The 21228-nt window shown below is 45.3% G+C and overlaps 1 protein-coding gene across 3 annotated transcripts in view; it reads left to right on the top strand.

The window, feature by feature from the left end:
• Nucleotides 1–21228, top strand: part of ZNF827 (zinc finger protein 827) — a 521420-nt gene that overhangs the window by 207462 nt on the left and 292730 nt on the right. For all 3 annotated transcript variants that reach the window (XM_069242614.1, XM_069242613.1, XM_069242615.1), the window contains exon 4: nt 6220–6703. In XM_069242614.1, coding sequence (XP_069098715.1) covers nt 6220–6703 — 484 coding nt within the window. The remainder of the gene's footprint in view (nt 1–6219; nt 6704–21228) is intronic.

Raw genomic sequence — 21228 nt, 5'->3', positions numbered from 1 at the left:
CAGCACAGCAATCCTTCTTCCTGGCAGAGTGGCCCTGCTTCCTGTAGAGATCTGATTTGGTGGGGTTTGGGGTACAGTATTTATACTTTGGTGAACTGCTTCTGGAAGGTGGGAGAAACTTCCTGCCCTTCCTTTGCAATCCACAAGGTCCCTGACCTGCCTTCTCTGGCTCCAGACACTCTGCAGGGGGCTATGCAGCCCTTTGTGTGAGGAGAGTCACCGCCATATTAAAAAGTGAGGCGGTGCTAAATTCCACCCCATCAAGCCAGTTAATGGCCCATCAGCCTGGTGATGGGCCATCAGGATGCAAATGTCACACCCAAGCTCCCTTTGTGTGTGACTGTCTAGAATTTGCAAAGCCCAGCTGTCATCAGCCCCAGACATGTATTCAGAGACAGGCGGAGGTTCAGAATGGTTAAAGTAAAAACATGCCAACTTTCTAAAAGTGGCATTTTCAGACTTACAATTTAATACCCAACTTCACCATAAGTTGTAATTTTAAATTGTGAGTCCAGGGACACCAAACTCCATATTTCTATCTTTTCCCATTTGGGAGTTACATTTAAAAGATGTTTTAAGGTAAGCCCAATGCTAACCTATGGGAGAGACAGGCCAATCAATAGTTAAAAAAAAAAAGGAGTTAAGGGGTTTACACTTTCTAGACATGTTAAACTTAAAAGTACATGTCTAACATTTTAAACAAATTGCACCCTGCCCTTGGGGCTAACTAGGGCCTACCTTAGGGGTGACATACATTTACTAAAAAGAAAGGTTTGGGCCTGGCAGGTCGAAATGGCAGTTTCAAACTGCACACACAGGCTTTATAGAGGCATGCCTGAGACATGTTGAAAGACTACTGTAGTGGGTGGCACAATCAGTGCTGCAGGCCCACCAGTAGCTTTTAATTTACAGGCCCTGGGCACATATACTAGGGACTTACAAATACAATAAATATGTCAATTGTGGAGAAGTAAAAAATACCATGTTTTAGAGTACAGAGAGCACATGCACTTTGGCACTGGTCAGCAGTGGTAAAGTGACCGGAATCCTAAAACCAACAAAAGCAAGGTCAGAAAGCGAGGAGGGGGAAGGCAAAAACGTATGAGGATGACCTTGCAGAAAGATCCATTCCCAACACTTATGTTGACCTCAGGTGGAAAAAAAAAATATGATTGGCCTAAAGTCATTACTAATCAATATCAAAGTAAAGCTCCTCTTCACTCATAAGAATGCACACAAGTTACAGCATAAGCCACTACTCTAGGTTTATTAATTTCACTGGCTGACTACTAGACATTCCTATAGTTTCTGGAAACAATTATTTCTGCATCACGGTTGCCTTAGGCGTAAAAAAGGAATCATGTTGAGTATAACAAAGAGTAACATGATGTGATCACTTAAGCAATATATTTGGAATTTATTTCTCGTTTTAGTTTCATCACACCCAGGAATACCATTACAGTAAATGATTGTCATTTTCTAAATCTCTAGACAGGCCAGCACACCTCTAAAATATAATCTTTTTATTAATGCTAATGAGTATTCCTGAATTATCACATTGTACCAGCGACCAATTTGGGATAACAAACCATACATGTATTCTTGAAACAGCCAGTATGAGGGTTTGCACACAGAGAGTAAAAGAGGTTACAACATGTTTTACATTCTTTTATCTAGTCAGACACATAGTTATTATTCCAAAATGTTGCTTTCCAGGACACTGCAAAGCCTGATTAAAAAGACCATGTAAACCTCCCATATTTGCCTGAAAATCAGGTAGGGCCTGGTGCACTAATATTTTGGAAACACCCAGAAGTGCATTGGTTTGCAACAAAGTGAATTATATTCTATCTAAGATTCTGACACCCTGTATATCTTGAAATCAGCTTCTCCCTATTCACAGGCAGCATTGTCTTTTTAAACATCACCATTCATCCATTATCTGGTCAGTGTGGCACTTTCATATGTATGGAGGAGATTTACCATGGACATTTTCAGACCCTATAGGCATGCATTTGTACTACAGAGTTTGGTCTAAACTCTGTGTGTTAGAATGAAAGTTCTTTTGTCTAACTGTTATCCTCACAAGTTGCCTTCCCTGTGAGATATGTATGACTGTTATACGAGTACATTCAGTAGGGTATGCACATATTACTTACAGATGCTCATTCACCATGCTTCTGTGGTAGAAGACAAGGAATGTATAGACGATATGGCTAGTATCAACTATTTCAGTAGATGATAAAAATGCCAATATCTCCATTCACTCATTGGCATAAAAATCTTGAAACTAATTTTAATGTACTAAACCAAACTAATGTCACTATCCATTTTTAGTCTTTTCTATCCCAGGCAATATACTTGTTTCAGACAACACATTTCACAGCTTTCTCATTCCTACATTGCCCCATCTTTAAATGTGCCCCTTATTTTTGCTTTGGCAATTTCATTGATTTCGTTTTGCAAGGAAATCTTTCAAGGGAGAAGAAATAAACTTTAGTCCAACTGCATCTCCAGCCTTCCAGGAACACATGGTTCTAATCATGAGTGTCCATTGGAAATGCAATTATATGATCCCGGGCAAGTAAGTTTTAGGTCTGGCGTTAGACAACACCTTTTGATTTTACTACAATTCTAGGTACAATATAGTTACTTAAAGGGGCTTTAAGCAGGGCCTCTTCATCCAGTGGTCTATTATTGTGTCATTCACATTTTCCTTCCACCATCTACAGCATACACCTGGGGCATTGGATCACTTTACTGTGAGTGACAGCATTCTGCCTTTTCCCAAGGAGCACCTATTAACAAAAAGTAGTTGTCTTGGTGATATATGTTTTTTGAGACAAAAAAATATTTCTGCTTCTAGTCAATACTTTTTTTTAGACTGAAGAGGGCCAGGTAGTTTCCCCAGAAATGAAGTTTTACAAACATCATGACAAAACAAGGCAGGCATTGACAAGCCAAAAGGTTGGCAGCCAACGCAACACCTATTGGCTTTGTAAGTGCATGTTATTTATTGTATCTCAATTAATTAACCTGCTAGAAAAAGGCTTGCTCAGAAGCATTCTTACCATGCTAAGCTTGGCAGAAACGTGTTTATTAATTTGGGAGAGCGGTTTCATTAGCAACGTTAGAACTACAATCTGGTTAGGTTACAACACATTCCCTGCTAAATTCCCGACAATAGGACAGTGAAAAATGTCCAGGTAAGTGCTGGTACGAAAGGTACCAAACAATTTTAAAGTTGGGAAATGCAATAAAATTCCCAAACAATTTTTTAAAATCAAGACAAATGGAATGAGGAGTGAGCCAGAGATATGATTTTTCAGGCAAAAAGTATCAAGAATACCTACAGCACCAATTGAATGTTACAGTTCATGGCTGACCAGGAACTAGGCACAATTTCAGGCTGAGTGATGGAGCAGGGGTTGAGTAAGCCAATCAGGTCACACTGGTCACTGCACAGAGAATGTACTTTATGTCTTCCTGTGGGGCAAGGCAGGAAGCTGAAGCTGGGGATAATCCCTCAACGTCTATTACCTTGCTGTTGAACTCTAGTTCCAAACTTCAGTTTTGGTACCAAAAGCATGACAAAGCCGGATTTACCTTCGCATTTATGTCAATTTTATGATTCATAAAGCCCTCCAGTGGGAATTGGTGATATCTGCAGCCAGGCATGGTTCCACAAGGCCAGATATATTCACTTTAAGATCCAGATTGTGCCTTTCTCTGTGCATTGCAAAGATCGGAGTGGGAAGAACATGGATATTGTGCCACTGAAGGTGTACCTTCACGGGGGAAGTCTGAGCACCTTGTAGCTATCATCTAGAGGTCCAGAAAAAGACTAAGGGCTTGATTTGGAGTTTGGTGAATGTGTACTTTGTCACAAATGTGACAGATGCTCCTGATGACAAAAAAAGCTGGCCAATTGGCAGGCTGAATGTCCCACTATATTCTTGGTACGTAGACATATGTCCCCACAACAGAATGGCTTGATCTAAAAAGACCTGAGACAGAAAAAGAGCCAAGGTTTTCTGAGAAAAAATGTAGAGCTCTTCGCTAGAACCCTGATCTACAGAACCTCCATCTTAAAAGTCATAAATGTATGCAGTTATGCTTATGCGCTGTGTAAATTTCTGACTTTCGTGGAATTCGCATAAAGTGCTCATGGGTATCTGTGAGTGCCATAGATTCTCAGTAGTGCGTTCATGAGTAGTGATTTACACATTCAAAAACGTATCTGCATACATTTCTGCATATGAAAACCTTATGTTTTTTAATCTTCTCTCAACAGGGACAATATTTTCTCCTTGAAAGACCCCTCTGCCTATACACTTCTATCTATTTGGGGTTGTTATATCCCACCTCCCACACCTACATCAAATCTGTCCGTCCCCTTGAGAGTAGTAAATCTAAGACCGTTTCAGGATGGAAAACTACCTGCGAAAGACTGTGAAGGAGTTCACCTACAAACATGCTAGCTTGTGGGTGTTCACCAGCTTTTGCAGGCTGCCTCACTTTGGCTTGTGTGAACCAGGAACGTGACCTGCCCTCAATGATGGCGTTATTGCTCATCAGAGCCATGACTTAGAACTACAGGTAGCTTTATGAATCCGCCCGCATGGTTTGCAGTGGTAAAAGATGCTGGGATGTGGGCAGACCGGAGGGATCCCTCGATCCTCAGCTGTTATATATCTGCATATGTATCAGTCCGAACTAAGGGTCATATGTACGAAAGCTTTTTCCCATAGACACAGAATGGGTAAAATCCTTTGGTACAACTGGCCCCAAATTAGGCAGTCCAGTTTTGCATTACAGCTTTGACGATGCCATCAACTGATTTTTTTAAATAGTTTTATATTGTTTACTCTATGAATACCCACAAACTTAACAGGTTTGTCTGTGCTAACGATCGCACCAGGCTGATGTAAATAGCTTTACTATCACAAAAAGTAAATTCACCATTGGTGAAGCGCAAACTTAAATTGTTACTTGTAGTTGCTGCTATTTTATTCACTTGTCATGTGGGTGCACAAATAGTTTTGTGAACTGGGCCCTGAGACAATTACTATTACCTGTGATTGGAATTACATCAACCTTTCCTTTCCATAGGCAGTGTGTGAAGGCATGTAGTCGATAATTGAACTGAAATGTTTAATCTGGATGCAATCACAGAGCCCAGTTTACGAAGGGTATGGGTTAAAAGTTGTGAGTCCGCTCCTCCACAAATATTTGTATGTTTGGATCATCTTATGGGATTTGTTAACAACACCAGGACTGTTACTGACATAGGTTTCCAGAGTTACATGCCTATGTAAAACATTCTCATACAGAAGATCCACCTGTTAGAAAATTCTTCATGCATAAATGTGATGCAAATGTGTACTTGCACATTTAATTAAGTGTAACCAGGCAGATTATTTTGCCTGTGATACATCTCTTCCCAGGTATTCCTAATGAAGGTGGAGTTTCCCTCGCAATTGCAACACTAGAAGGGCACTTGTGCCTGTCTTTCATGGGATCAAATGTGTATCCATTTTCAAATTGGAAATCTATCGTCAGTGGATTTATGAATTCCCAAACACAAGTTTGTGAATGTTCTGCCACATGTACCTTGTCCCCAAATTGCCGAGATTTCCAGCCCTTTCTCCTGCATATTGAAATGCAGAAAAACCATCATGCTGGCCGATGTTCCGTGTGTATTCATTACATTTGCTAAAATACACTTCCAATAAGTTCTGAGAATCAGGAATGTGCTATTTGTTTACTATCCGAGTTACGTTTTAAAGTTTGTCAATTTCGGGTTCAGATTACAGAGCCTTTGGAAGCCCAAGATCCAGTACCTTTGTGGCATGTAGGAATTCGCATGAACAGTGACATAAAACATGTTCATGGCAAAGAAGAAATCATTCCTTTTTGACCAGTTTGAATTTAAACTAAAATACATTTTTGTTATTGCGAGCAATTTTTGTGTCATGTTTCTAGTTGCAGGAGTTGTGCTAATATTTACTAATGTGGCTCAAAATCATAAGGGTTCAAATTTCGACAAGCTATGAAAAACGAAAATTGTCAGTGGTTGTGAATGTAACACGGTGCTGTTGGTAGAACGGCCTGTGGTTAGTGATACTTATTTCAGATATGCGGTGCTGTATAGTATAGGAGTGTATGATGCCATTTAGCTAATCTGGTTTGGATTTTTTTCCTGTCACCTCTCTTCAGGTTCACCAGCACCAGGATAGGGGCGAGACCTTCCAGTGCCAACTATGCCCTTTCACCTCCTCCCGCCATTTTAGCCTAAAACTCCACATGCGTTGCCATCAGCACTTCTTAAAGACAGAAGTCCAGGTTAAGGAAGAGATCACAGAAAGAGAGATCCAGGAATCACAGATGGATGACGAAGAGGGACCTCAGGACAGAGAGACAGAATCGCCAGGATCTGCATCCACAGTAAAAAGGAGATTACTTCCTCAGGTGGCAGTTCATGTCAGTGCTCCCATGCCCCAACTGACTATCAAAGAAGAGCCCAAAGAAGAGGCCATATCTTCACCTTTGCCCTTTGCTTTGGGTGGCATGGAAAGACTAAAGTGTAAAACTAGCAACTTAAATTCAAAAGACAAATTGGACTATGTCACCAGCACATCCTCACTGTTCAGTCAAGACATCTCCGTCAAGATGGCCTCCGATTTTCTGATGAAACTTTCAGGTAACAAGCCTGTTGTTCTCTCACACTAAAACACACACTCCTTATATATACAATACAATGCGTATTTTTGTCAATACTAGTCATATATTCTTATAACTGACTCTATAGCTTTTCTAAATTCTGAGGAGAATGACGATGTGCATAATATGTTTTAAAAGGTGTGGACACTTTTTCTGCACATGTATAGTACACCCACATAGTGCCTACTCTGAGCATTCCCTGCAGTCAAATGTGTTTTTTCCCTTGGTGGAGGGGGCACCCAAAGCCATTTTTAAGCATAAGCCACACTGCTGCACGACTTCAGGGCTGCCTCATGGAGGATGGGGGAAGGGAGGTGTCATTCATGAACCCATTAAACAGCTACGCATGCTCTAATCAGAAAGGATGTGCACCAAAATGTAATGACACCACCCTACAACACAGTTCTTTTATTTTCAGTTGTAATAAGTTATCAATATAACAAAATGCTGATTTTCAAATCAGAATAGAAATATATCTAAATGCATGCAATCTGTCACCAGATAAAAACTGTTGAATCATCTATTCTTTCCATTACCGTACCTACTCTTCACACTGACATTACATAGGGCCTGATTTTAAGTTTGACGAACAAAGTAATTTCCATTGGGATGGTGGAGGACATTACTGCCACCATACTGACTTTTATCTGACCATCAAATTTAGAGACGAACGCTGACCCAGCAGTCATTTCTGCATCATGAAAGGATCTACAATAACAGCAATTCCCTTCGAGGTACAAAATGTTTGGTGGATGACAATCATCGAATTTGATGGCCATTCACCAAACCTTTAAACCTTTTATGCTTTCCAGAAACAAACTCCCAAAACTGGAGTGTGGTTCTGAAAAGCGAAAAACCAATGACAATGAATAATGTGGCTAAACAAAGGTAGATACTCTATAACTAGGCTTTTATAAATAATAGACAAGGTGAAACAACTAATGTCAGCTAATGTCTCTTGGAGGTTCATCGATATTTACGTCTTGTCAATTTACATCTTATGCCAAAGGGCATTGACTGCAATAATCCCAGCTCAAAGGACCATACCAACATTAAATAAGAGTCGGGAAAGCAGAGTCCTGTGGAACACCACACATCAAGGTTTGCACAGTTGACATAAATTACCCTACTTAGATCTGCTGCTGGTGGTTGATTCAAGTGACTGAACCTAGTCCAGAGTCTTGGCATATTTACACATCTTGCTATCTTGTGATCTAACAGATAGAAGTAACCCTTGGTCCATGGTATCAGTGGTTGCCACTCATGAACCGAGAAGTGTCAATGCCTACATCTAGTAGCTGTTTATAATGTCCTTTTCTGCTATAGTATGCAATACTTTAAGTAACTGGAAAGGGATGGGCCTTGTCTAAGTGACTGGTTATTACTTCACAAAGACAAACATTTTTCTTTCCCGGTGTGCCTTCTGGGTCACTGTCACATGCCTTTCTGGATTTCGTTGCCATACTTATGAATAAACTGAATCCTACTAAGTCACCTTTGAACCAAGACTGTACTGGAGTGTTATAGATTTTTCACCCCTGTAATGTTTTACAATCTATGGGCCTGATTGAGATGTTGGCGGTAATGGGCCCACCATCGATTTTTTCAACTGAAATCCCGTCCACCTCCATGACGATCTGCCCACTGCATTTAGATGATGGTGGTCCCATAGCCGAAAGCCCGCATTCAAACCATTTGAATAAAAGTGGATGCCGGCTGAAGCACAGACACTCTTACGCCGTACAGATTTGGATGTGCCTTGCCGCACATTTGCAGTGCGACCTCCACTTCTGAGTAGGCGGATTGAGGGTGGATGAAAGTGTTGCAAACTCGCCTTTTTTCCAGATTCCACTTCTGTTTTCCACTGGACACAATTGGACAACACCTGCCATCACTGATGCCACCAACCCACAGAGAAAACATTCTCCCCATCAATGGATTTTAAGGTAGGGACGCAGCATTGCCAGGGTGCGTTGGGTGGGCCGGCATGGGAGGACGGGACCACTGAAGGCATATATATGTCACAGTGATTTTTTTAATCACTGTGACATGAATATGTCAGGGAGACAGTTGTGTCACACATGGCTGGGGACATACTGGCACAACACGTATATCACACACACACAACATTCATTGTGGCATCAGTATTCACTGCCAAATGAATGCTGGCACCACAATGACGGTACATTCACACATGTCAACGGTGTCCATGTGTGCGCTTTGCAAGGGGACCTGTACTGGTTGGTTTGTGCCATCTGTTGTGTATGTGAGTCAGTGTGTGTCACTTGGATGTGGGATCGATTTTGTGACACATCCAGGTGAGTGTTGTTGTTATGTTGCAGACGTTATCATGATGTGTGTAGTTGTGTGTGTGAGTGAGTTTGTGTAAATAGGTGTGTAGTTGTGTTGGTTGTTGTGGTTGTGTCTTGTGTGGGTACAGTGCAATGGTGTGTGCATTTTGTGGCATGGATGTATGTCAGTGTGTGTTTTCTGCATGTATGGGTTGTGTTGGAATGGAAATTAGTTATTGTGTGATTGTGGAGTGTTTTATAGTGTGTAGTGCAGGGGTACAAATATGCTAAGGGACAGTGTGTGTGTCACTTACCTCTATCCCATAGCTCCTGCCATTGTTCGAAGTCTATTGGGTCCTGCCGCCGTCTTCCTCCTTCAGCAATCCGTCACCAGTCTACCGCTTGCAGTGCTGTAACATCTAAATACGGCAGGCAGTCCGCCGTTGACTTTGGGGTCTTTTTGGGTCCGCCACTGACGCGGCTTAGCGGTAACACAACCAAGATCTAAATCAGGCCCTTTGTTTCTAAATAAGGAAATGTAATGTACAGATTTTTTAAAATATATATTTGTCCCTCTTTTAACAGATCACTCTGAATGCATTGGTATTATCTCATTTTAAAGCAGCCAATACTTAGTCTGATCTGGTAGAGATACTTGAAAAAAACAATAATGAGGTTTTTAATTGATTTTCTAGAACCCTTCAACTGTCTGTAGTCATAGACGTGGGCAAAGACATGCAAGAGGGTATCAGTACGATATCCACATCCATAAGAAATCTAATTGTTGGTTCTCGGTCATTTCCCAGTGCTTGCCTACCAGCACCAATCAATTCCTCACAGTCTAAGCAGAAGGAATGACAAAGTAGATGAAGTGTTGAAAGATCAGGGAGCAATTTGCTATGCTACCAAGTCAATATCTGCAACATGAAAGACATTTGGTTGCAGATTATACTACTGGAGAACAAAACACCTTTTCTTAGATGTTTCCTCGTATTGAAAAATGTTCTTGAATTATTTATGTGCAACATTACTATCCTGTTCTGCAGTTTTGTCATGAAGGGTTTTAAAGCCCATAAGACTGCCCTTGGCTCCAACAGATTTTTGTGGAGAGAAGAATTTAATATGTCTCATAAAGTGACTATGGAGTGGTGTGCAAAGTGAATGCCCTCTTTAATCACAGAGAAATATGTCACCACTGAGATCTTGGCGATCCTGCAAAACGAAGGAGGGACATCAGCAAGTTTCATGTACTGTACATGTACGAAATGGGGTCTTTGGTTGGCAGTCAGGTTACCCCGTGTCCAAGCAAGGACCCGCACTCTAGTCAGGGCAAAGAAGAAACACACCTGGTTAGCCTCCACTCACCCCCTTGGTAGCTTGGCACGAGCAGGCAGGCTTAACTCAGAAGCAATGTGTAAAGTATTTGTACCAACACACACAGTAATACAGTGAAAACACCACAAGATGTTCACCACACCAGCATTGAAAAATAGGTAATACTTATCTAAATCAAGCAAGACCAAAAAGACAAATATCCAATATATATAAGTCAAGATATGAATTTTCAGAATAATAAGAGTCTTACTTCATAGAAAACAATGGAAACATTGATTTTACACAAAGTAATTGGCTTGCTTCAAAAAATAAAGCTGCATAGGCGAGCATGCATTGGAAAAGTCAAGGATGCGTTGATTCCTTACTCGCAAGGGAGGCCGTGCATCGTTTGTTCTCCAGTCGGGTCGGCCCTGCATTATTTTTCTCTCCCACAAGAGAGCGATGCGTCGATTTCCAGGCGGGCACCTCAGAACTATGCAGGCTTGCATTGACTTTTGACACCCAGCGATGATGCGTGTGAAATCCAGCCACACAGTGATGAAAAAAGTGCGCTACGTGGGGTTTGCGTTGTTAACAGCAGCTGCAAGCGGGTGTTGCGTCGTTTCTCCAACCACGATGCGTTGATCTCCCAGCCGCAATGCAGGTGGAGCATTGATTTTTGCCACAAAGCAGATGGCTCGTCGTTTTTCAGCCGCGTTGCCGATGGTGCGTCGAACATTTTCCTGCACTGCGTTCTGTGCGTGGATTTCAGTCCTTGTTCTGCCAACTTCACCTCTCAAGGGCCTAGGGACTGGACAGGACACCACTTGGCAGGGCAGGAGTCTCAGCAGAGAGTCCAGGTGCTGGCAGAGAAAGTCCTTGATGGCCCTGAGACTTCAAAACAGGAGGGAAGCTCAGTTCAAGCTCTTGGACATTCTTCCCAAGCAGGAATGCACAACAAAGTCCAGTCTTTGTCCGTTTTCACAGACAGAAGCAGCAACTGCAGGATAGCCCAACAAACCACAGTCACAGGCAGGGGCAGCACTTCTCCTCAGCTCTTCAGCTCTTCTCCATGGCAGAGGTTCCTCTTGATCCCAGAAGTAATCTAAAGTCTGGGGTTTTGGGTCCACTATTTATACCCCTTTCTGCCTTTGAAGTAGGCAAACTTATAAGGAAAGTCTCTGTTGTTCACCAGATTCTGTCTTGCCCAGGCCCAGGCACACAATAGGGGCTTGGAGACTACATTTTATGAGGGCAGGTACAACCCATTCAGGTGTAAGTGACCACTCCTCCCTTCACTCTAGCTCAGATGGCTCATGAGGATATGCAGGCTGTACCCTAGCTCAGTTTGTGTCTTTGTCGAGAGGGGATTCACAAACAGCCCAACTGTCAGTCTGACCCAGACAGGGTATACACAAGCAGGCAGAGTCACAGAATGGTTTAAGCAAGAAAATGCCCACTTTCTAAAAGTGGCATTTTTAAACTGACAACTTTATCGAAAGATGTATTTTTAAATTGTGAGTTCAGAGACAGCAAACTCCACATTTCTATCTGCTCCCAAAGGGGAACTGCACTTAAAAGTTATTTAAAGGCAACCCCATGTTAACCTGCGTGAGAGATAGGCCTTGCAACTGTGAAAACTGAATGTGACAATATTTCACTGTTAGGACATGTAAAACACAGCAGTACATGTCCCACCTTTAACATACACTGCACTGTACCCATGGGGCTACATATGGCCTACCTGAGGGGTGCCGTACATGTATAAAAAGGGAAGGTTTCGGCCTTGCAAGTGGGTGCACTTGCCAGCTCGAATTGGCAGTTTAAAACACAGACACTGGAGTGGCAGGTCTGAGCTGTGTTTATAGGGCTACACATGTGGATGGTACAACCAGTGCTGCAGGCCCACTAGTAGCATTTGATTTACAGGCCCTGGGCACCTCTAGTGCACTTTACTAGAGACTTACTAGTAAATCAGATATGTCAATCATGGATAAACCAATCACCAATATTATTTTCACAGAGAGCATATGCACTTTAGCATTGGTTAGCAGTGGTCAAGTGCCCAGAGTCCTAAAGCCAACAAAAACAGGTCGGACAAAATAGGAGGAAAGAGTCAAACAGTTTGGAGATGACTCTGCAAAAAGGGCTAGGTCCAACAACCATTAATCTCACAAATGAAATGGAAGATGATTGTCCCACCACAGGCTTGACGTGATGGTCCTTCGGACTCCGGTGCTTCCCAAGATAAGGTTGCAAGGTACATATACACATTGAGCATAGAGAACTATCCCATGAGAAGCTTCTTGTACAACCAGGCTGTCATTGAGGTGCACCCTAATAAGAGGTATGCAGTCTTATTTGTGGCCAGCACATCATCTAGAAGAAGAAAGACACTGAAGGATGTCCAGTTTCCAGAATGTCTCACAACAACCAAATTTTCTTAAGAAGCAGGTTAGAGGAGTTTTGGAAGTTCTCAGTAAATCTGTGGTCACAAAAGAATCCAAATTACCAAGATGTAGCTGTAGGACTGCAGTTCTGGAGAGAAGACCTTCACCAAACAGTAGTCCAGGCAAGAGAGTTAGTGGACATTTTTCAACCAGTGGAGAAAAACGAATGGTGACTGGTGTGGTTAACTACATGTATTTACATGCCTGTAGGTAGTCCTCTGTGCACAAACTAATACCCATGCTAAACATCTGGTAGCATGTTTGTCCAAGTACATCTTGAACTTTTGAATTGGCAGTCAATTCAGGTTTTACAGACTGAACAAAGAGTGGAGACCAGCCTCATCTCTGACACTATCAAATTATTTAGTAAAAGTTGTCTGAGTGGAAAAACTGATACAATGGCTACTAGAAGGAGGAGAACTTGATCCTTTGTCAGAGGTTCTGAGGACGTTGGATGGGACAGAGGAGGTTTTGCAGGTGGTATTTCAGGCAACTGACTAAAATAGACAAAGTGCACAGAATCTTGCATAATCATATCAGTCGAGGAAAATCCTTTTCCTCACCTTAATGGCATGTGCAGGGCCGGCATTAGAGGAGTGCGACTGGCACGGCCACACAGGACGCTGACCTGGAAGGGGGGCACTGACCTAAGAGGCGGGCGCTGTGTTGAACATAACTTTCAATTTTAAAACACCTGCTGCAGAGTTCCTTGTGTGTCCAGCTTTCAGGAAGCAATAAAATGTCAAGATAACTTTTGTGATTAATGTTCCTGCTGGAGAGAGAGAGATCTGACTTTTGTCTAGTGCCAGTTTTGAGTCGCCATTAAGTAGCGCAGAAGGTTAATATGCCTGATGCAAAGAACAGATCTGTATTTTATGTTTAAAGCTGAGTGAATTAGTAAAGTCAACTTTTACCGTCACTTTAAAACAAATGAATTGTATGTGAGAGAGGGGCGATGGAGAGATGAGGGGCACTTTTGGTGGGTGATAGTGAGCGAATCCGAGTAGGAAATCATGGGGTAGGGGTTCCAAAAATTATTGTTGCACCGGGCTCCACCAGCGCTAAAGCTGGCCCAGGGCATGTGTCTGCTATGGTGGGGATTTGGTGGTTGCAGGGGCTCAAGCAGGAGTCCTGGGAGTTGTTTGGCATCAGCTGAGGCTATGTTGACTGTTGTTTCCTTCTAAAAAACATTCTCTTGAACTGTGAAGCCTACGCAGATGAAGGTAAGTCAGATGAAGGATTGGGTTGAAAGGATCACTCTTCTTTAGAGACTAAATAACCTTGACAAATAGAAATCATGTTTGATGTTTGGTGGATTTCTTTAGAATTCAGCTCAACATTTTGGTTGTGGCCATGCCTGTTATGTTCAGCAGTTGCACTTCATCCTTTCACTGAATCCCAAAAAATATTTCCATCAAATGTGAGATCATTGACCTTGGAATTAGGCCTACTGCTTCAAGTCTGAAGTTTGATGCATGCCTGTGCTACATCGAGAGGCTGCAGAAGTGTCATGAATTTGTATTCCTATAAACAGTTATGGGAAAAGGAAATATATGATCGTCACATTCACATGTACAGTTCAAGGCTGGCAGTGATTGCATTGGCACTGACATGACTTAGTGAACCACTAGATTAGTACATTTTATTTCTGGGATTCTATAGAATGTTTGCCTTCTTTTTTATGTTGCATAATAAACCTTGTCCTTTAAGGTGGCCATGATCACTATCAGACTAAGCTGGAGAGTTTGTGGATCAAACATTATTGCTCCCAGGATGCCTTGTCTATTGTTCAGACACTTTGAGGTTTTATGCTCACAATCAAACAGGGTTCTTTTAGACCACATTTGCCTGCTTGAGAACTGTGATTCTTGATGTAGTGATGAATTACGTGGGAGAATGAGAGTCAGACACAAAAACATCAATGCCGACAGTCTCTTTTGAAGGACAGAGAGTTTCAAAGGACAGCATGTGGGAAGTCCTTTCAAGGAAAGTACTTTCTTGTTGCATAATACTCACTCAGTCGGGGGCATGGCCGAGGCATCAAGATCATAGTGCTCTGGACCCCTCCATCATCCGCCTCTGAAAGTGTCCTTATCGCCCTGTCCCCTGCACTTAAACGGATGTGAGAGGCTCATAGTAGCCCACAGCAGCGTTTGCGCCGGCGAGAGGGGCTGGTGGTGACCCGTGAGAGGCTGATTGCGGTGAGGCGTAGCTCGCACTAAGATGGTGGCTGGGAGTTGCTGCGGGCTCCTGCCCTAACTGATGTCTGCGCTGAGAGGGGGGAATGCCATTAAAGTGGTTGTAGAAGGAGCGGAGGACCAAGCCGCTGACCAGGGGGGGTCTGCTTGCATTGCCTAGTTGCTGGAGCCCCGTCCTGAGGTGGAGAGGCATCGGAGGTGAGGCCGCGGGGAAAGAGGCGCGTGAGGCTGGATCGGGCCTCCGAGGCTGGCTGTCCCAGGATGTGCAAGAGGCAGAGCAGCACCTCGGTGTGGCCTCACAGGGTCCATGACAGAGCGGCTGGCCTGGGTGGACCGCGACTGCCCGGAGTCCTGTTGTCCCTGGGTCCATGCCCCCTGCTTGCCATTGTGCAGACACAGAAGGAGGCGGGTCAGAGCTGTAGGAGGGGCTGCGGTGTGGAGTGGTTGCCGAGAGCAGCTGGAGGTGCTGGGAGCCCCCGAGTGCCTGGATCGTGGTGGGCCCCGCTGAGAGAAGAGGGCCAACTGCAAGCCGAAGGCAGGTGCCTAAGGACTGTGCCACCCTGAAGAGTCAGCGGTTGGGCAGGAGTCACTGGAGACGTTTGTTGGCCTATGCAGGAGGTCTGGGACCCTGAGGCCTACCGGCGCGTGACGTATCTACGCAGCGTGAGGGTTGCGGCTGTGTAGCGGAGCGCTGACTGCGTGGCCTTCGCTCATCCCATCTCTACTTTCTGCTGCCTGGACCCGGGGGCCCACCGAGTGCTGAAATTGGTGAGGAGCGAGGGCTTTGACTGCAATTAAGCTGCCGTCCGGGCAAAAGGAGCCATCAGCAGTGGGCCCGTTGTGCTGAGGAGCCATTGGCGGGTGAATGTACTGTGACTGTGCTGTGGGGTGAGATCTGGTCCCAGTGGCCCTGTGGAACCTGGGGCCGAGGAGAGGGGGCGGACCAGTGATTCTGCTGGGGAAGCTGTGGTTACCCCCTGATTGCCCTCGCTTGGACTGGGCTGCACTGACTGGGGTCATAGCTGCTGCCAGGCCCCTGCAACCCGGGTGGCAGTGGCGCTGGACTCAGTGCTCTGCGATTCGGGCACAGCGGCCCGGGGCCTGAGATAACACGGCCACTACTGCTCGAGGCAGACTTTTGCCTGGTGGGCTTCCTCCACTGCTGTGTGCACATCCAAGGAGGGCTACAATGGGCAAGGATAAACCGTCCCGATCCACTTCAGCGCAAACACGCATAGAGCATTTTACCACGGGCCCGGGCTCAACTCACACAGGACCCCTGGCAGTGGGCTGCCAAGATGGGAAGTCAATACCCGCTGTAGATGTGGCGGCCATTCTTCGGGCTATCCAGACCTCCCAAACAGCAGTGGAGGAGAAAATCGGGGTGGTCAGGGTTGATGTGGCATTAGTGTGTCAAGATCTCTGCAATACAACGGCAAGGATCACTGAGGCGGAATCCAGAATATCCAAAGTGGAAGACAAAATGACTGCCCTTAAATCTCAGTTCTCCAAGTTGCTAGTCAGTGCATCAGAACTGCATCGCAGGACAGAAGACGTTGAGAATCGGTCAAGACGCAATAACATCCGTATCATAGGACTTCCCAAGAACACTTCAACCTCCTCCTTGGCATCCTTTCTGGAAGAGTGGTTTAAGTCCTGGATGCCGATGGAACGCCTCACACCCTGGTTTGCCATAGAGCGAGCCCATCGGGCCTTGTTGGCTAGACCCCCGCCGGGCTCTCCTCAAAGACCTGTGATACTCTGTTTCTTTAACTTTAAAGACAGAGGTGCAGTGTTACAGGAGGCAAGAACGAGGAAGGAATTATGCTGTGATAGATCAAAGGTCTTTGTATTTCTGGACTATACAAGAGAAGTCCACCCTCAACGTTGATCCTACGTAGAGGTTAAACAGAAACTGAGAGCGATGGAGATACCTTAACGTCTTCTTTTCCCCACTAAACTCAGAGTGGTGCACAGCAAAAAGATTTTCTTCTTATAGACACCTGAAGCAGCTTGGACATGGGCGACCGAGGAGGTCCCCCTGGGCCCTTCTGGGGGCGGCTCGCCGGGAGATCGCAAGACGTTGCCGGCGGACACCCGACTGCAGCGGCCTTCGAGTCAGCAGCGGCGCACATGCTCCAGGAGATGCAAGGGGCGCGTGGCTCATGGTCCAGCTCCCCTCTTGGTTCCCTGCCGAGAGGAGCTGAGCAACTGGTTTTGTCCGAACATGCAACGCCTACCTGCAGCGGTGGGCCCAGGGGGGGGGAATTACGAGCACAAGAAGGTGTGCCTGAGCCTCTGGGGGCTCCCGATGACTCAGACCTATCCCGTAGTCCGGCACTATGATACTCCCGCTGGGAAATGATTAAAGGAGGGGTGCAGCGGCTTCCATTCAGTGCTGGGTGGAGAGGCAACTGTCTACAATTTAATGTCTACAAGTTAATGTTCTTTTCTCCAACACTGTGTAGGGCTCCACCACTGCCCATTAGATTGAGGTTGAGAACCTACTGAAGTAGAGATTTCAATGTTTTATAAGGGTGACAGATACTTCATGGGGGAGTATGGGGACGGGTGGGAGTTGAGCGGTGGGGAAGTTTAAGCCAGGACGCATGGCGTTGTTATTGTTAGTTAGGATTAATGTTTGCTTGCTTTTCGCACTACATGCACGGGGGGAAGGCATGCACTTCACTATGACAGGTACCATGATACACACCGGGGCAACAACCCAGCTCTGTCGGTCCCATACTTGAATGATGTCCGGGTGGACCCCCAAAGGGAGCGATTGACTGACCTTTTCTCACAGACTTGATGGGTCTGATGCAAATTATTTCCTGAAACGTTAACGGTCTTCTAGATAAGATCAAGCACACAGCAGTACTTGCGTACGTTCAGCACCACAGACCTGACATGCTCTTGCTACAGGAGACCCATCTTCTCAGAGACCACTGCCTGTTTGACAGGGTTTATCATGCAGGGTCTGCTTGGGGGTCGAGGGGGTTGGCGATTCTGCTTCACCGCTCATTTCCCTGGTGGTCACTCAAGTGCAGAAGGACCTGCAGGGCCGGTACGTGATCCTGACAGGGAAAGTGGAGGGCCTCACCATTAACGTTATTAGTGTGTATGCCCCTCTGGTGGCCGTGGGCAAGACCCTCAACAACCTTACTGCTCTACTCCTAGTTTTGCCCCAAGTGGTCACAGTGCTGGGGGGAGATTTTAACGCAGTCCCTGCGTTGGATGTGACAGGATCCCCGTCAGTTCATAGGCAGACTGCGGTGTCGGGACTGTCGAACTGGCTGACGTCCATGGGGTTGTGCAATGCATGGAGAGTCTGGCATCCACTGCACCGACAGTTTATGCATACTTTGGCGGTGCACCACACACAATCTAGAATTGATCTTGTTCTGTTGCCCACAACAGAATGTTGCCACCTCACACACATTGAAATTCTAACAAGGGGTATATCGGATCATGCGCCGATTTGGCTCATACTGAGGTCGGCTCAAACCGGTGTTCGCATAATAGGGCGCATGAACGCCTGGTATCTGCGACATTGGCCCCATGTTCAGCAACTGCAGGAAACACTTCAGGAGTACTTTGCTCTAAATACAGAATCGGTCTCTTCACCGGGCACTCTCTGGGGGGGGCGAGTAAGACAGTGGTGCAGGGCGTGGCCAAGAACCTCATCCACTCCTGGGAGCGGGCCAAAACCCTGCACATCACCCAATTGGAAACCCGTGCCACCCAACTAGAAGTGAAGCTTTCCACTCGGCTGACCGAAGCAGTGGCCAGGCAACTATTATGGATTTGGGACGAGATCCGTGATCATTCCTTGGAGGTGTCTAAACACCTCTAGCGAGCAGTTGATGCCAGGGTATATGGTTGGGGGGACAAAAATGTGAAGCTGCTTTACTGGCTGGCTACAAGTCACCAATCATCTAGATTCATCCCTGAAATTTCTAACGCAGATGGACAGCCCGTTACTAAGCTGCAAGATGTGGCGGGCACATTTGCATCCTATTATGAGGTACTCTACAGGACCTCTTCAGTGGTTGATCAGGAACATGCTCGTCAGTTCCTAATAGATGTTCCCCTTCCTGTCTTGCCCCATGCAGAGACAGCAGCCCTTGATGATCCCCTAGCGCTTGAGGAAATCAATGAGTCGATTTTCTCACTGGGAACTGGCAAGATCCCCGGACCTGATGGGTTTCTGTCAGAATACTATAAAATATTTCGAGGCAAATTGACACCACACCTCAGGACCTTATACAACAAAGTGAACCACCTGGGCTCCTTTCCAGAAGGAATGGATATGGCCGCTATTGGGGTGCTCCCCAAAATGCAACTGCTGTCACGGTATTGCGCAGAATATAGACCAATGTCCTTTATAAACAGTGAGGGGAAGATTTATGATGATATCTGGCCTGCAGAGTTTTCACCTCCTCCGTTGTTATGAGAAGGCATCGGGGCTTAAAATTAACCCTGCCAAGTCAGTACTGGTCCCCTTGGCATATCCACAGGATTGCTACGACTGGCAGGCAGTGATACCTATTCGTCGGTTGAGCTTTAAGTACTTAGGTATATGGGTGCCCCTCCTCCCAGAGCTAACTTTGTCCCTGGACTTGGCGCCGTTGATGTCCCAAACTAGAGCAGACCTGCAACGATGGCAGGCACTACTGTTGAATGTGTTGGGCCGTGTGGCCTTATATAAAATGATGGCACTGCAGTGTATTTTGTATGTACTTCAGAACTCTCTGTTCCCGATACCACGTGCCTAGTTCCAAAAACTAGACAGGGCTACAACCTCATTTCTTTGGCATGGTTCAAGGCACCAGATTGCGCTGCAATATTGCCAGGGAGGGTATACGACGGAGGGATGACCATGGCTAACCCCTGCTTATATTACTTAGCGACACAGCTCCTGGTCGTACATGACTGGTTTAATGGGGGGTGGGGCGATCCAGCTTATCAATGGGAATTGACGCCACTTAGTTTTTCACTTAGATTGGACTTGCTTTATGGCTCACCACTCCCCCTTGAAATGGACCCCGTGACTAGAGCGGTATTTCTTGCATGGTGTGCGGCCCGGAGTCACCCCCGATGGAGTCATCACCCAGCAGACCCCTTATGGCGTGGCACCTGGCTAAAAGAGTTGGCCGCATTGAAAGGGTTCGAAAAATGGGATTTGCTGGGCATTTTGCAACTGGGAGATGTGTGGAGGGGGATTTGCTGTGATCCTTTCAGGACAGACAGACTGACTTCCAACTCTCCCGCACTCAATTCAACAGATACCTCCAACTGTGACATGCCCTGAACACGCACTTGTCCCGCACTGATTCACTACCCAAATATAACCCTATGGAGGCGAAATAGCTCATGGGTGCCCTAGGGAAAAAAAGGGTGTCCCAAATTTACAAGATGTTAATTAATCATGCCCCGGGTGATCTGAATCACATCAGGAGTAGGTGGGAGGGATGGCTGGGACCTCTGTAGGAGGCAGACTGGGTGCATGCGCTGATGGCACCCAGACTATTGGCGGTGTTGGCGCGGTTGCGAATAATAGCAGATGTCCCCCAAACTGGTCTTGTTGGGTGCTATGGATGAACTGGCGGGCTCAAGGGCCAACCGAGCATTTGTGAGAACGGCCTTACTGGTGGCGAAAAGAGACATTGCAGCCACTTGGAACACTGCCTCAGGCCCGTCTTTACGGAAATGGAAACATGGAGTTGACTAGTGTGCAAGTCAAGAAAAATCGGTCTATGAGGCAAGGGGTTGTCCCCATAAGCATGGAACGGTGTGGGGGAAATGGCTGGGTCTTCTCTTTTAACCACTCATTATTGTATGCCCTGTGTGGAATGTTAATAATGTTGATGTACCATACTGATAACCTGCGTTGTTTATGTGATGTTGTGTACAAGCTGGTGTGGCTAGCTCCACCTGTGCTCTTCTATACTCTTTGGTCTTCTCCTTTCTTTCTTTAAAAAAACAATAAAAAATGTTTTTTTAAAACAAAATACTCCATTACTGTGACAGGTTTCAATGTTGGCGTCAGTGTAAACTTCACCTGCGCAATGTTTTCTATATCAGTTAGACCTTAAAAAAAAGATGTTGATGAACTTTGGCTAAACACTTGTTCGTATTCTGGGTCATTTTTAATTTGTATCATTGTGCTGTTGGAAAATATACATTTCCAGACACTGATGAAAGAGAACAGTAGATTACTCACACCTACTCTACTCCATCGTTTTCTTTAAT

This window comes from Pleurodeles waltl, chromosome 1_2, assembly GCF_031143425.1.
Source record: "Pleurodeles waltl isolate 20211129_DDA chromosome 1_2, aPleWal1.hap1.20221129, whole genome shotgun sequence".
NCBI lineage: Eukaryota > Metazoa > Chordata > Amphibia > Caudata > Salamandridae > Pleurodeles > Pleurodeles waltl.
The sequence above is the reverse complement of the archived record's forward strand: the minus strand, read 5'-3'. Positions and strand labels throughout refer to the sequence as shown.